The sequence below is a fragment of the Dipodomys spectabilis genome, unplaced genomic scaffold, assembly GCF_019054845.1.
Source record: "Dipodomys spectabilis isolate Male_0828 unplaced genomic scaffold, ASM1905484v1 ptg001151l, whole genome shotgun sequence".
NCBI lineage: Eukaryota > Metazoa > Chordata > Mammalia > Rodentia > Heteromyidae > Dipodomys > Dipodomys spectabilis.
The window spans coordinates 7,153-21,185 of record NW_024871828.1 but is presented as its reverse complement, the minus strand read 5'-3'; the positions used below and the strand labels follow the sequence as shown (position 1 = coordinate 21,185).

At 40.9% G+C, this 14,033-nt stretch overlaps 1 protein-coding gene across 1 annotated transcript; it reads right to left on the bottom strand.

Moving 5' to 3' along the window:
- Window positions 1-8,298: 8,298 nt before the first annotated feature.
- On the bottom strand, window positions 8,299-8,592 carry LOC122102977 (small ubiquitin-related modifier 2-like). The gene is made up of 2 exons (XM_042673552.1): window positions 8,433-8,592; window positions 8,299-8,375 (listed from the first exon to the last, which is right to left on the bottom strand). The coding sequence occupies exons 1-2, from the start codon at window positions 8,584-8,586 to the stop codon at window positions 8,299-8,301; spliced, it is 231 nt and encodes a 76-aa protein (XP_042529486.1). The 5' UTR covers window positions 8,587-8,592.
- Window positions 8,593-14,033: the final 5,441 nt, after the last annotated feature.

Here is a 14,033-nt window from a genome sequence, read left to right as displayed (position 1 = left end):
TGGGCAGGGCACATGCCACACCCTGTGAAGAGTGTATTCTCACTGGATGCCAGGAGATAGGAGTCCTTATCCTTGTTTTGAAACAGAGGAAATTGGGGCCATAAAAGGTTAAATACTTTGCCTCAAGCTATGGATGTAATAGGAGTAGAGCTACATTTAAGGAGAGATTTATTTGACTCTAGTAGGCCCTAACTTGTCCTTAAATGATGAGAGGGGGCCATGATGAAGCATCACGATACTGCTACCCCTTTCCTGTAAGATTTCAGAACTGTTTTTCCTGGTACTTGATAACCAAGAGAGCTTTTCAATTTTCCATCTCTAGGAAAGGACCATCTTAGAAAATACAGAGTTTTCAATGATTGAGAAGTGCCTTAGAGTGCCTACCATTCTTGATTAGGTATAGTGGAATTAAGGACTAGATAGCGGACTTCATGGGGGGACACTGGTGAGCACTCCTGAGTAGGTTCCTTCAGTCTTCCTCAGGTTCTGTGCACCATTCTCTTACTCACTTAGGAGACTCCTGGGGTTCTTCCCAGCTTGTGAAGACCTACAACCAGGGGGTGGCATGGCTGCTGACACAGAGCAGGAGCCAGTACCTTTCCTCAGATGGACACCTAGATGAATCCGCTTCCCCAGGCCACTCTTTGCCACTCCTCTTCCTTTACTTAGGTCTTACCAGCCCTGGGAGAGATAGGACGACTGTTCTGATGCCAGTCTGGCTTTCTCTAGTGGCTTAACGTGAAACTTGCATGATTCTGTTTTTGATCTTGCCAGTTGTGCTCTGGGGACATGTTTGCAACTGGAAACTCCTTTATTTTCCTATCCATTTAAAATATTACCTCTTTGGTGGCATGGTAGTGATTAACGATACAGATTTTGGAGGTAGACAGACCTGGGATCAGCTCTCTACTGTGATATGTTGTGCTCTCTCAGCCTGGTTGGCAGGTTACTGTGTTTCTCTAGTTTGGGGTATATAAAAGAGTACTTAGTATGGCATGTGGCACAAGGTAATGACTTAAGAAAAGTCAAACATTGCTAAAATGATGACGATGACAATGAAGACAATGATGAGGATGATGAAAATAATTGTATTCTTTCTCAGCCCTGTTAATATTCCTGATTTCCAAAGGGGGAGCTCTTAACTTTGATCTGAGCATTGTGGTAATGGAGAGGAGCTTTAGTATTAGCACTTTTTGTTTATATTCTGTTGTCATCCTAGGGTTCGAAGCATTTCAACTATTGTAAAGCAAATTTTGTATGCAGATAATTATCATGCTTCTAATGTAGTTGGGAGATGAGGTGTTTTAATTAATGATGTGCCAGACACCCTTTCAAATAGGGTGTAGTATGACTGTGAAGGCCTTTATCTACTTGGTCATAATTAGGGACATTTGGAATGCACCAGCATAATGTCTGCTGATTTGATGTCTGCTGATTTGCACACTTTCATTAAGCAATCAGGATTGAATGACCCAGTGGCCAGGCTTCTTTGGGATCAGGTTCCAATTTTGTTTGTAGATAAGGTGGCTGTTCTTTTTGTTCTCTCCAGCCCTCTGTTTTCACAACCTTTACTCACATTCTCTGCTTACCTACAATGCCACTGCTGTGCTTTTTGTTTCATTTTTCATTTTGAGGCCATTAGTTTTTTTTCTTTTTAAAATTATTATTGTTTTCGAGGTGATATACAGCGGATTGCCTTTACATATTCAAGTAATAAGTCCATTTCCTTCCTTTTGCATAGTATCGTCAGTTCCCTCCTTCTCTCCCATTCCCACCCTCCCATCTCTGCCCATGAGTTGTGTGGTTCATTTTCATCAATGTCCATTGCAGCCAGTGGGCTGTGCTGCTGCAGTTTTTTTTTTTACCCGTTTTCCACCGATTCTGTAAGGCCTTTAGTTTTGTAGACTCCCTTGCCTTCTGAATCAGTTTGGCAGGAGGATTATGAATTTGAAGCCAGCTGGATTGTAACAAAAACAAAGTTCATAAATCAAGAGGGCCAGAGACATGCCTGAAATGGTAGAACATTTGCCTAGGGGGCTTGAGGCCAGGAGTTCAATCCCCAATACCACAAAAGGAAATGAAAAAGAAGAGAATAAGGCAAAAAAAAAAAAAAAAAAAAAGTCAAGGATTCTGGGGAAAAACCCCATAGGAATGTTTGGGATATATGTAAGGAATTAAGGAATATATAAGAAAGTTGCTAAATGGAACATGTCAATTTTGCTTCCTAGTAATCTATAAGAGAGGAACATGGAGACTGTGGATGTGTGGCATTGCATAAGTCAGTGCTATTATTTGATTATTATTCAACAAAAGCAAAGGCTTTTTCTTTTTTCTTTTCCTCTTCTCCTTTTTTTTTTTTTTATTGTCAGTTGTGGGGCTTGAACTCTGGGCCTGGGCGCTGTCCCTCAGCTCTTCAATTTAAGGCTAGCACTCTTCTACTTGAGCCACAGTGCCACTTCCAGTTTTCTGGTGGTTTATTGGAGACAGAGTCTCACGGACTTTCCTGCCCAGGGTGGCTTTGAACTGTGATCTTCAGATTTCAGCCTCCTGAGTAGCTAGGATTACTAGCAAAGGCTTTTTCAAAATGTGACTACATAACAGTTATACCATTTTTGTTAAGTATCTTGCTTAAGCAGCTTCCCTTTTCTGTCTGAGGATTATAACCACTGTGTTAAATATCTTAACTTTGACTTTTGCTTGCTATTAATGAAGACTATGTGTTTTCTAATCCATATCTTATGTTGCAGATTCTTTATACATCATGTGGATCACAAAGGTAGTACCTCAGATATGCATGCACTTTTTTTTTTCTTGGTCATGGGCTTAAACTCTGGGCTTGGGCGTTGTACTCTTCAGCTTAAGGCGAGTGCTCTACTGCTTGAGCCACAGCACCACTTCCAGTTTTCTAGTGATTTGTTGGAGGTAAGAGTCTCACGGACTTTCCTGTGAGGCTGGCTTTGAACTGCGATCCTCAGGTCTCAGTCTTCTGAGTAGCTAGGATTATAGGCATGAGCCACTGGCGCCTGGTTGCATGTGCATTTTTTGAGCAGTGCTGGGAATGGAGCCCAGGCCTTTGATGTATGCTGCACAGGTTCTAAAGACAACGGTTATAATTCCTTTTCCACTCCCTTGACTCCTTCCTTGCAAATGTCTAGTGCTGCTGTGGGGGCCCCTTGGAGGACTACTGCTATCTGTTCCTTAAGTAAGGGATACTTTGAGAGTGTATTGGTTTCTTCGCCTACACTTATATCCTGACACTGGGTGACATTCTGATTCCTGAGCTGGGTCAGAGAGGCAGGTGGTAGTTGTGGCTTTCTGAATTAGGGGAGTGAAAGGAGAGAACAGGAGAACACAATGTACTTCAGCTTCTTTTCATTCTTTGTGGTGAGAGGCAGAGTTTTTTGGGGGGGTGTGAGAATAACCCTCTTTTCTTGTTGGAAAGGACATGTTGGCATTTTGGCCTTGGTGATGCTTTTGCATTGACTGTCAGATGGTAATTGCTGCCTTGAAGGGGTGGAGAGAGATTAGGCCACCCACAGCAGGCCTGGATGGGATGCAAGGGCCATCTGTGGTGACAGATAGGATGCATTTCCTTTACCTCACTGGATCAGTATTGTGATTGCCAATTATGTAGGCATCTAGAAAAATTAGTTTTGAAAATCTCTAAAGTATGCCTGCAGACCTGTTTACCAATCCACTGTAATTATTTATTGATCACGTGCCATGTGACCAGGTCTGGCCAGCCTCTGCTTAGCTTGAATAGTGAAATTTGGCCTAGAGTTTTCTCCCTGTTATTCTGTTTGTGATTTAGGTTATTAGGGGAAGCCCATTTACCCTGAAATCAAGACAGATCGCCTGTGGGAGTTGTGAGTGGGAATTCACCTGTTTTCTCTGTCGTTGTGGAGACGGCACTGCACCACTACCTTCGGCAGTGGATTATGCACAATCAATGGTGATGAATGCATAAGCATTTTTTTTTTTTTGGGTCCGGTCGTGGGGCCTGAACTCTGGGCCTGGGCACTCTCCCTTAGCTCTTCAGCTCAAGGCTAGTGCTCTACCACTTGAGCCATAGCTCCACTTCCGGCTTTTTGCTTATGTGGTGCTAAGGAATCGAACCCAGGGTCTCAGGCATGCAAGGCAAGCACTCTACCACTGAGCCACCTTCCCAGCCCCTGCATGAGCATTTTTAATTAGTCTCCGTGCCCTCTGTCTAATGCAATCAGAAACTGTATCAGAGCAGAGATTTATAATCAGTCATTCATCATTTTCTGTGGTAGACGCAAACCCATTTGCTGTTAGCCTGAAACTTAAAATATCTGCTAAGGAATTATTATGTAACAGATATTTGTAAACCATGTGTATTTTGAGCAAGGAGACTCAAATTGCACATTGCTTTGATTGGGTGTAACTGGGAGAACTGAGGTATCTCTATTTTCCTATTGCTCATAGAAAATCACTGACAGACTAGATTGTGTTAGAGAAAGAGACTGAGGCTCAAGTGAAGGAGCTCTGAATTCTAGGCTCAGCTGGGTCTACCCCAGTTTCCTCAGTTGTAACACGTAAAGAGGATTGAAATAGCTATTGTTGACATCCTTGTTACATTATCTTGATCTTATGTCACTTGTCATTAGGAGTACTAACAGCAGCCTGCATTTTCAGACCATTTAATATGATCTGGGCATTGGGCCCACACCCTGTCACATGGCATGTGTACAAAGCCACATGGTTGTGTCAGGGCCCCTCATTCTCTTATGAGGCAGTTCCAATAACCTAGGCTAGGCTTGAACTTACAATTAGAATGCTGGAAATTAACAGGTATGCCACCATGTTTGACTGTCTTTTTATTTTCTTCACAGAGGCTTATGTGGAGCAAAAGTTTTAATTGTGATGAATTTCAGTTTATCTATTTTTTCTTTAATGGATTGTGCTTTTGATGTCATGTCTAAGAACTCTACCTGACTTGTATGGACTGGTGACCTGCTGTTGAGACTTACTAATGTTGGTCTTAATTTCATAACTTGAGGTAATTGTGTAGGAATTGGGTTGAAATGTCCTTAGCTTAACTAACAAGTAGATGGTTGTCTTGTTGGGCAAAAGGTTTTAACTGAGTTAGGAGCAGTGAACCTTGAGAGGTTTGTGTTTTATTGTTCACAAGTTTCCATAGGCTATGTAATACTGAATAGGAACTTCTTAACCAGATTGCCTGACTTCATCTAGCTCTTCCTCTTATGAGCTGAATAAGAACAGTCATGTTTCTTAATCTCTCTCTCCTTCAATGTTTTCATTAGTAAAATAGGGATAATATTACTTCCTACTTTACAGAGTCGTTCCAAGAATTAAGTAATTATAGTTAAAGTGTTTGAAGCAGGGTCTGGTACCCTGTCATTTTGGGAACTCATTGAGGTACAGGTTCTTGGCTCTCCACTGCCAGATTTACTGAATCCGAATCAGAAGGGAAAGGGACCCATGAATGTGTGTTTCAGTAATCTTCCATTGTCCTTCCAAGGGTTGCTGAAGGTTTTAAACAGCTACCTTAGGACTGTGATCATATCTGTGTGTCCATGGTTTTTCATGGTCTCAAGTGGGTACTTCTGCCATCGAAAATACTTCCTCTCTTAAGACCACTTCTGATGCGGCCAAGATTAACTAGCTTCTCTACAGAATTGAGTTATAGTAGAGCTGTATATCCAACTGGTTCAGTTGCAGACCCATTTGTATCAGACAGGATGAGACCATAGGAAGTGATGGGATTGAGGACAGACTGAGGCATGGCAGCCATACCCAAAGGTCTCCAAATGATAAGCATAGTAATGAAAACCAAGTCTCTGGGTTCACTGTTCTGGCTACCAGTTTGTGTTTGGTCTTATCAAGTGGCATCTTTTTGGGTCAGGAGACCAAGAGGAGAATCTATTTGTGAGTCTCTCTGTGTCAGTGTTCTTGTGATCACGCTGCTCAAGTCTAATAATTCTCCTACTTGTCTGTATATTATTTGCAGTGTAAGTACTGTGAATTAAGCTCTGGGGATAACCAGAGATATTTGTGAATAATTTTGGGGCAAAAAAGAAGGATTCTACAGCATGTCTTCCCCATGGGGTGCTGCAAAAAGACACAGACATTCCTACCCTGAGAGACTTAACTCACATTTCCTCTAAACAAGTACAACCTTGTTTGAAGATACCCTTTGAAATTAGAGGATGCCTAGAACACACTGGCTTCTTTGTACAGTACGGTGGTAGTTCTCTTGCCCAATCAGAGTGGTTCCCTAGACTGCCAGTGGTTCTGTGCTCTCTGAGAAACATCTTGACTTAGACCCATTCCCCATTGAGTGTTCTGACCATGCCCAGTGAGTTCTCAAAGCCTCAAACATCTCTCACTGCCAAGCAATGTGAGTTGTTATAGTAATACACCATTTTATTACATAACCTATAAATGGATGTTTTTCTCTGAATTCTTTGGATGGAGTGTTGTCAAGTTGCTATAAGACGTTGCAACAACTTAGACACGGAAGAAAGAGCTCTAAATGACTGGAAAAGATTGATTCTTTTTTTTTTGGTCAGTTGTGGGGTTTGAACTCAGGATCTGGGCACTCTCCCTGAGATTTTTTATTCAAGCTTGTGCTCTACCACTTGGTATTCTGGTGGTTAATTAGAGACTCGGGTCTCATGGATTTTCCTGTCCAGGTTGGCTCTGAACTGTGATCCTCAAATCTCAGCCTCCTGAGTAGCTGGATTACAGGTGTCAGCCACTGGTGCCTGGCAAGAAAGACATTTAAAATATGGAAAGATTCTATACTGAGATTGATTCACATCAAGCTTTTAAAAAAAAATCAAATAGCTCATATAGGAAATTGTAGAGTTATTTTATGAGTGTTGTTTGTGCAAGAAAGATAACTTTGAATTTCATATGTGGAGAAATAGCTTTGGCCCACGTGAAAATATTGGCAAGGAAATTTTCTTTTTATGCTTTATGATAAAATACTTAAAATATATATACACATTTTATATTTCTTTGTCTTAGATAACATAGGCCTTTAACCTACCATCATTCATGTTAATTGCAAAAGAATCTCAGCAGTTGTTTCTTTTTTTTTTTTCCAGTCATGGGGCCTAAACTCTGGGTCTGGGCGCTGTCCCTCAGCTCTTCAGCTCAAGGCAAGGGCACTACCACTGGAGCCACAACGCCACTTCCGGCTTTTTCTGCTTATGTGGTGCTGAGGAATCGAACCCAGGGCCTCATGCATGCGATGCAAGCACTCTACCACTGAGCCACCTTCGCAGCCCTAAGCAGTTTTTAAAAAATCATTTTTTGTATATATTTTTTATTGTAAAGATACTGTACAGAAGGGTTATGGTTACATGAGTAAGGTAATGAGTACATTTCCTATCGAGCATTGTTACCCCCTCCTTCGTTTTTTCTCCTACCATCCCTTCCCTACCTCCCCCACCCCGCTCCGCCCGGCCCCGAACTTGCAAAGTTTATTTTCAACATAGAGTCTTGTACATCTCATAGTTAACAATGGGTCAACCTGTATCCTTATTTCAGCATTTTGTTATTTCCCTTCCCCTCCTCAAATTAGATGTTTTTTGTAATCATTGAGCTGAATGCTAAGAAAGCTGAACAGTTGACCAAATGTGAGTAATTATAATTCAGTAGAATGGTTATGGTAAAATCAACATTTTGTTTTTTTTTTTTTTTCATTTTAAACAAGTTTATTTAAACAACAAGACGCTTGACTTGAAGGGTAAACTATCTAGGATTTTTTTTAAAGAGTAATTTACCCCTACTTAAAGACAGATTGCCCTACATGTAACAGCTATGTACAAAAAAGTTATAAAATTGTCCTTGGTTTTACAATTATAAATGAAAACATTAAAATTCTCCAATCAAACAAGGTATGCAAGGATTTTTGTTGTTGTTGTTTTTTTGTTAAAACAGTGAGAGCAAAATAACTTACTGAAATATAAAGCTAAAAGCTGAATAGCATGCCACGAATGGAGAAGGGGGATATTTTCACAGGACCAGTATTTTTTCCCATCCCATCTCCATTTGATGTCAATCAAAATATACCATTGGCCATTTAGTTTAAAAGAAAAAGAAAAAAGAAAAGCAATATGCTTGTGCACATACACCAGTTACTTTATGTACAATAAAGGAATGGGGAAGGGGAAAAGGAAAGAATAGAGAAAACTATACTGTAGTAGTCAGGATGTGGTGGAACCAAATTGCAGTTTTCTAATTAAGAATGTATTCTTGGTCTATAAGAACAAAGTTCTGGAGTAAAGTAGCAGGTTCCCTTTTTTAGTAGACAGCTCCTCTCTGCTGCTGGAACACATCAATTGTATCTCCATCCTCCATTTCCAACTGTGCAGGTGTGTCTGTGTCATTGATTGTCTGCCCATCAAATCGGAATCTGACCTGCCTCATTGACAAACCCTGTCGTTCACAGTAGGCTTTCATTAGTTTACTAAGTGGTGTATGCCTCTTCATCTTAAACTGCACCACAGAACCATCCTGCCCCGCCACCTTCAAATTAATATGATCGTTGTTCTCAGTCTTGACTCCTTCCTTGGGCTTTTCGTCTGCCATCGCGAGCGCCAGTCTCCTCAGATGCCGCTTCACAAAAGAGGTCCCCGGTCCTCACTGAATGAGCACACAGGCAGCACCACAGTGGCTGGAGGAGGTGGCAGCGGTGGACGAGGCGGAGGGCGCGTGGACTTTCTGCGCTCCCTCCACAACCCTGCATGCATGAGCACGAGCCTCCGAGGCCTCCTATTGGCTCCCAGCTCACGGGAGCGCTCAATGCTTACATAACCACCCCCACCCCCTGCCCCATGCCGCCACCGCCTGGGCCAGGCGCCCCCTGTTTTTGTTTTCTCTCTCCATGAAAGATTTCCCATATAAACCCATGCCTATTATTCAGTATTAGGAGATACAAGATGATTCATTTCTCATGGTCAAGAGTATCAAGGTGATTCATTTATCAAATTCAAAAGTATCCAAAAGCCATAACACTGGGATAATAAGCTACCATAATTTCAGATGAAGTCGTAGTTTTTTAAAATAATGAAAGGTTTAGTGAATAGAAGATGTGATCAGTGCACTGCTTTATGCCCACTATACCCAGAGTTGGCCTTGATTTCCTGGGTCTGCTTAGGCATTCCTGTTCCACCCAGGCTTCCAGACCCCAGTTTCCACATCTACTTACCTCCTAACTGCTGTGCTTCCCTGAAGGGAGAAATGGCAAGACACAAGACAATTTGTACGAATAACTATATAAAACTTTCTTTACACTCTTGACTTTGCCCTGAATCCATGAGAGAGACAGTGAAGTTGTCTTCTCCCTAAAGAAGGGTGTTTGTGTGAACTACCCCCAAAGATCACCAGTGAGTCAGCGGCTCTGTGTGATCAGCCGACTGTTAGGTGGAGGTTAATGTCACTCCCCTTCCCCTGCCCCCCACAATGTTGTTGCTGTTCCTTTCCCATTAATATTTATTTATTTTTAACACACCTGTCTGGTTTCTAGACTTGCTCTTGCATTAGCAATGAAAGACTAGATAATTCCTTTTTACCCGCACAGAGTAAATGCCCAGGTGTATTTGTTGACTGAATGAAGTAGTTTGCCAGTCTCAACAGATTTGTATGTGCTAATAACCCTGAGTGGAGAGCAGTACTGTCAGCTCTGTTAATAAAGCATTAAGCAGAAAGTGGGAATGTGAACACAGGGATAATATAGCGCAATTGCTGGCTGCAGCTGGTAATTGGAGTTTAGCCACTGCGCATACATTTATACAGCCCTTCCTGTTTCTTCCTTTTTTCTACCCTGAGAGCTCATTCTTTTGAGTTTCACGTCTGTGTCATCTCCATCCAATAATATTCATTAAGCTCCTCCATCCTGAGTACTGGCAGGGGCTTGCCCCTTTTAATGAATGCGAATGTGCAGGTTGAAGGATAGGGCTTTTATGGGACATGGCTTTGTCCTGGAAGGAGTCATCCTGAGTGGATATGAGTTTGGCACACTGTTTTCCTCAGTTCAGTGTGCTAATTAGATCAATCACATATTTTTGTTGGCAGGCTCAGCTGCCTCTTTCAAACAAGAGGTAAATCAGTAGGCCTTTGTACTAGGAGATGTTATCCAACTCTGCGTCAGTGTTAGCCATTAGTGTGGACTTTATATTGGTTCTGTAAATGGCCACTTTACACAATGGGTGTTTATGCCCTCTGTGTTCATCACTTTTGTCTCTTACTGCAGTCTGCCTTTCACTCACTAGGCCTTACTTCATTTGTGATGCTCTGCTTGCGACCACCATTGGTTTAGGTTCCAAAATGTCCTAAAATTAAGTTAATTGCATAAAAAGTTGGATGAAATTTACAGAAACCTTGCTTGTCTCACCATGAGTGGATTATGAGATCCCACCAGCATGTACCGTAGCCCTGTTTTGCTCCCACTATTTTATTTGTAGTTTTTCTTAATCTTCCTTTGAAAGTGGTTTTGATTGGCTCAATTTTGTGTGCTCTTTGTTGTCACTTGCCTGGTCCCTCATCCACACAGCACCTGCTTCATCTATAATATCTACATATTGTCATTCTCTGCCTCTGTCTTTTCTTTCTTTGTTTTCCTACAGCCAGTGCAGCCTATGTTTACCTACTGGGGCTCATTTCTTTAAATTCATACTTTGTCCTACAGCTTTGTTCAGAGTTCTTTATGAACTTCTAATTGCTTAAGGAATTAGAGTTTAATTCCCTTGATTAGATTTCATTACCAGTTGGACACCCTCTGTCAGTGGTATTTCCTGTACTTTTCAAGAGGAACTCCTGTGTTCCGGTGAGAATGTTTACTACTCCCTGCAGGAAGGCACCATGGTAGAAGCCTGGGAACTAGAGTCAAACTTGCTGGGATCAAGTAGTAATTTGGCCCTCTTTGCTCATCTGTAAGTTGGGTGTGATAGGCCATTGTGTGGATCTTATACATAGTAAGAATTAGCAAAAGGGTGAAATATGTTGTTACCTAAAACCCCTTTTGATTATGTTAGCACTTATATACTGTACCTACTGTGTATATTTAGGCACATATTGTCCTTCAGTCTCTTCTCATGAACTCGTTTATTCATCAGAATAACTCGACACAGAAAGATAGCAGCCCCATTTTATAGATGAGAAAACTGAAACATCCCATATGGCAGGTAAAGTGGTAGGGCTAAGATTTGAATATAGGAAATCTGCCTTTAAAACCTGTGGATTAATTACTAGTCTTTCTATCCAAATTCTGTTTGTGTGATAAGGACCTGTCAGATGAACCCCTTTAGGACTCTTTCATTCCCCATCCTAGCCCACGCTGATATTCTTCCATCTGAATGCCTAATGTATTTAGTAGATAGAACAAGTTGGTGATTGCCAAAACTTTCATTGTTTTATATCCTTGAGTCTTATATTTATACTAATACTTCCTTTGACTATAATTTTTGCATAGTGTCATACAGAATCTGAAATATCAAGAGACCAAATAAGAAAATATATCTCAAAATAACCACTATTCACAGATTATCTAACCTCCTAGTCTTATTTATGAATACTGTGCATATGTAGATAACAATGTAGAACATATATAATACATAATTATGATCATGCAATTCGTTTAGTGTTTCATCTTGCTTTTTATAATTAATATTATAACATGAGAATTTTCCTGTGTCATTAAATATTATCAGTTGTTGTAGAGAATGTGATAACTTAAATGCTTATTTAGTTTGAATACAGTAGTCATAGTGCTTCTGATTTTCAAGTGACTACACTACAGACATTTCTATGGTGAAATATGTCAAAAGTTGTGACCTTAAAAAGACTTGTGATAAATATGCAAAATTACGTTTCAAAGATAGCACTAACTTCTTTCTTTCTCTATTGTGGGAGATGAGTGTTTCTCAGCATTAATTGCCCTCCCATATTTTGATATACCTTTGCTAATGAGATATGTGGTAAAAGACAAAGGTCATGGTCTGAATTGCACCCAACCCAAAGGACTTCAAAGTAGTAAGACTCAAAGTCTTTATAGTCCATGAGCACTTATATAATTGATTTTCAATAGTGGATGAGAAACTTTCTAGAATTTTAGGATCTGAAAGCTGTGGAAATTATTTACAATATCCCCATTACTTTTTTTTTTATTCTTTTGTATTGCTGGAGTTGGAACCCAGGGCCTTACAATACTAGACAGGTACTCTACCACTGAGCTTATGTATCTCATTCCCAGCTTAATGGTTTTTGGTTTTGTTTTTTGTTTTTGTTTTGTTGGTAGTGGGGATTGAACTCTGGGCTTGGGTGCTGTCCCTGCGCTCTTCAGTTCAAGGAGAATGCTCTACTGCTTGAGCCACAGCGCCACTTCTGGTTTTCTAGTGGTTTATTGGAGATAAAAGTCTCATGGACTTTCCTGCCCAGGCTGGCTTTGAACCACGATCCTCAGAGCTCAGCCTCCTGAGTAGCTAGGATTACAGGCATGTACCACCAGCACCCAGCTCCCAGCTTAATGTTTTGAAGGTAAAGAAAGTGAGACAGCGAGGTCTGGTAACTGTACAAAATCATACAGCTGGTTAGGAATAGAACCTTAAATTTCCAGTGTTAAAACTCACTGATTTTTCATTAGGTCACATTGTTTCATGTTTACCTTCATCCATCCACATACCTCCACCTATCTTCATTTATAGTAAAACTCATCTGGGAAGATTTGGAGTTACAGCCTATGACCATAGAACAAAATAATTATGTTGGGCTAAGACAAAGGGATTCTGATTGCTGTCACCTGATAGTCCACATCTGACACTATTTAAAGGTCTCCTTTTCTCACTGGAACTAGTTGACCTCAGATCACCAGGAAAGAGTGTGATGATGGGGATCTGAAATATGGCTGGCCCCTCATAGACAGAGGCCTCAGCCCCTGGGAGGGTTGCCAAGTGCTTGTCAATAGAATCCCTTAGGATTGTGGGTTTAGGTGACAGTTACAATCTGCTGCTGAGAAAAGCTGAGGTGTCTAGCTAATTTATGGAGATGGGCTCAACTTGACTTAGTCTTCCCCGGGAGAATTCTCAGAGCCTTCCTCTTCCAACAGCCCTTCTCTCCAGGTTTAGAGGATGCAAGTCCACACTGCCCTTTCTATGTTTCACACTTGCCCAAGGAGCACATGGCCCCCAGGAAGTTCTGTGTAGGGTGGATTAATTTTTTGCTTACCAATGATGTGGAATGAAAAGTAAATATCATGGCTTGTGCTAATATGGAGATGATTAAGTCATCAAAGTGTAGCAGTATTGAGGCTTGAAACCACACGTTTAATTCCTGACTCTCCTTTATTGCCAGTAGGATTTACTATAAAGTTATCAAGGTAAAATACTTCCTTAAGCAGTGTCAGAATAACATATATTTTACCATCTCTCTTTAACCAAGAACAAAAGATGTCATCAATTAAATAAATTTGGATGAAATATACCAATAAAGTACATAATAAAAAAGGAAGCCTGCTTTGAAGATCTCTCCCTTTGGAGAAAGATAACTACTGTGACACTTAGACTTTTGTATGAGAAGCTTAGAAAGTTACCTTTAGCCAGACTAGGGTGCATACATTTGTAAATCCAGCAGTGAGTCAGGAGGAATCTTGACTTTGAGGCCAGCATAGGCTACAAATTGAGAACCTGTCTCAAAAGAACAAAAGAAAGAATGAAAGAAAGACTGTGCACGGCTAGTAATTACCATGTATTTTGGTGATGTGCCACAGTTATTTAAAGATAAGGAAACAATAGGTATGACTGGGCTTAAATTTTTGGCATAATAACCATTTCATTAAAAAATTAAAATGTGGTTCAGTGGTAGAGTGCTTGCCTTGCATGCATGCGGGCCTGGGTTCGCTTCCTCAGTACCACAAAAGCAGAAAAAGCCAGAAGTGGTGCTGTGACTCAAGTGGTAGAACACTAGCCTTGAGCTGAAGAGCTGAGGGACAGCACCCAGGCCCAGAGTTCAGGCCCCACGACAGACAAAAAGTAAAAATTAAA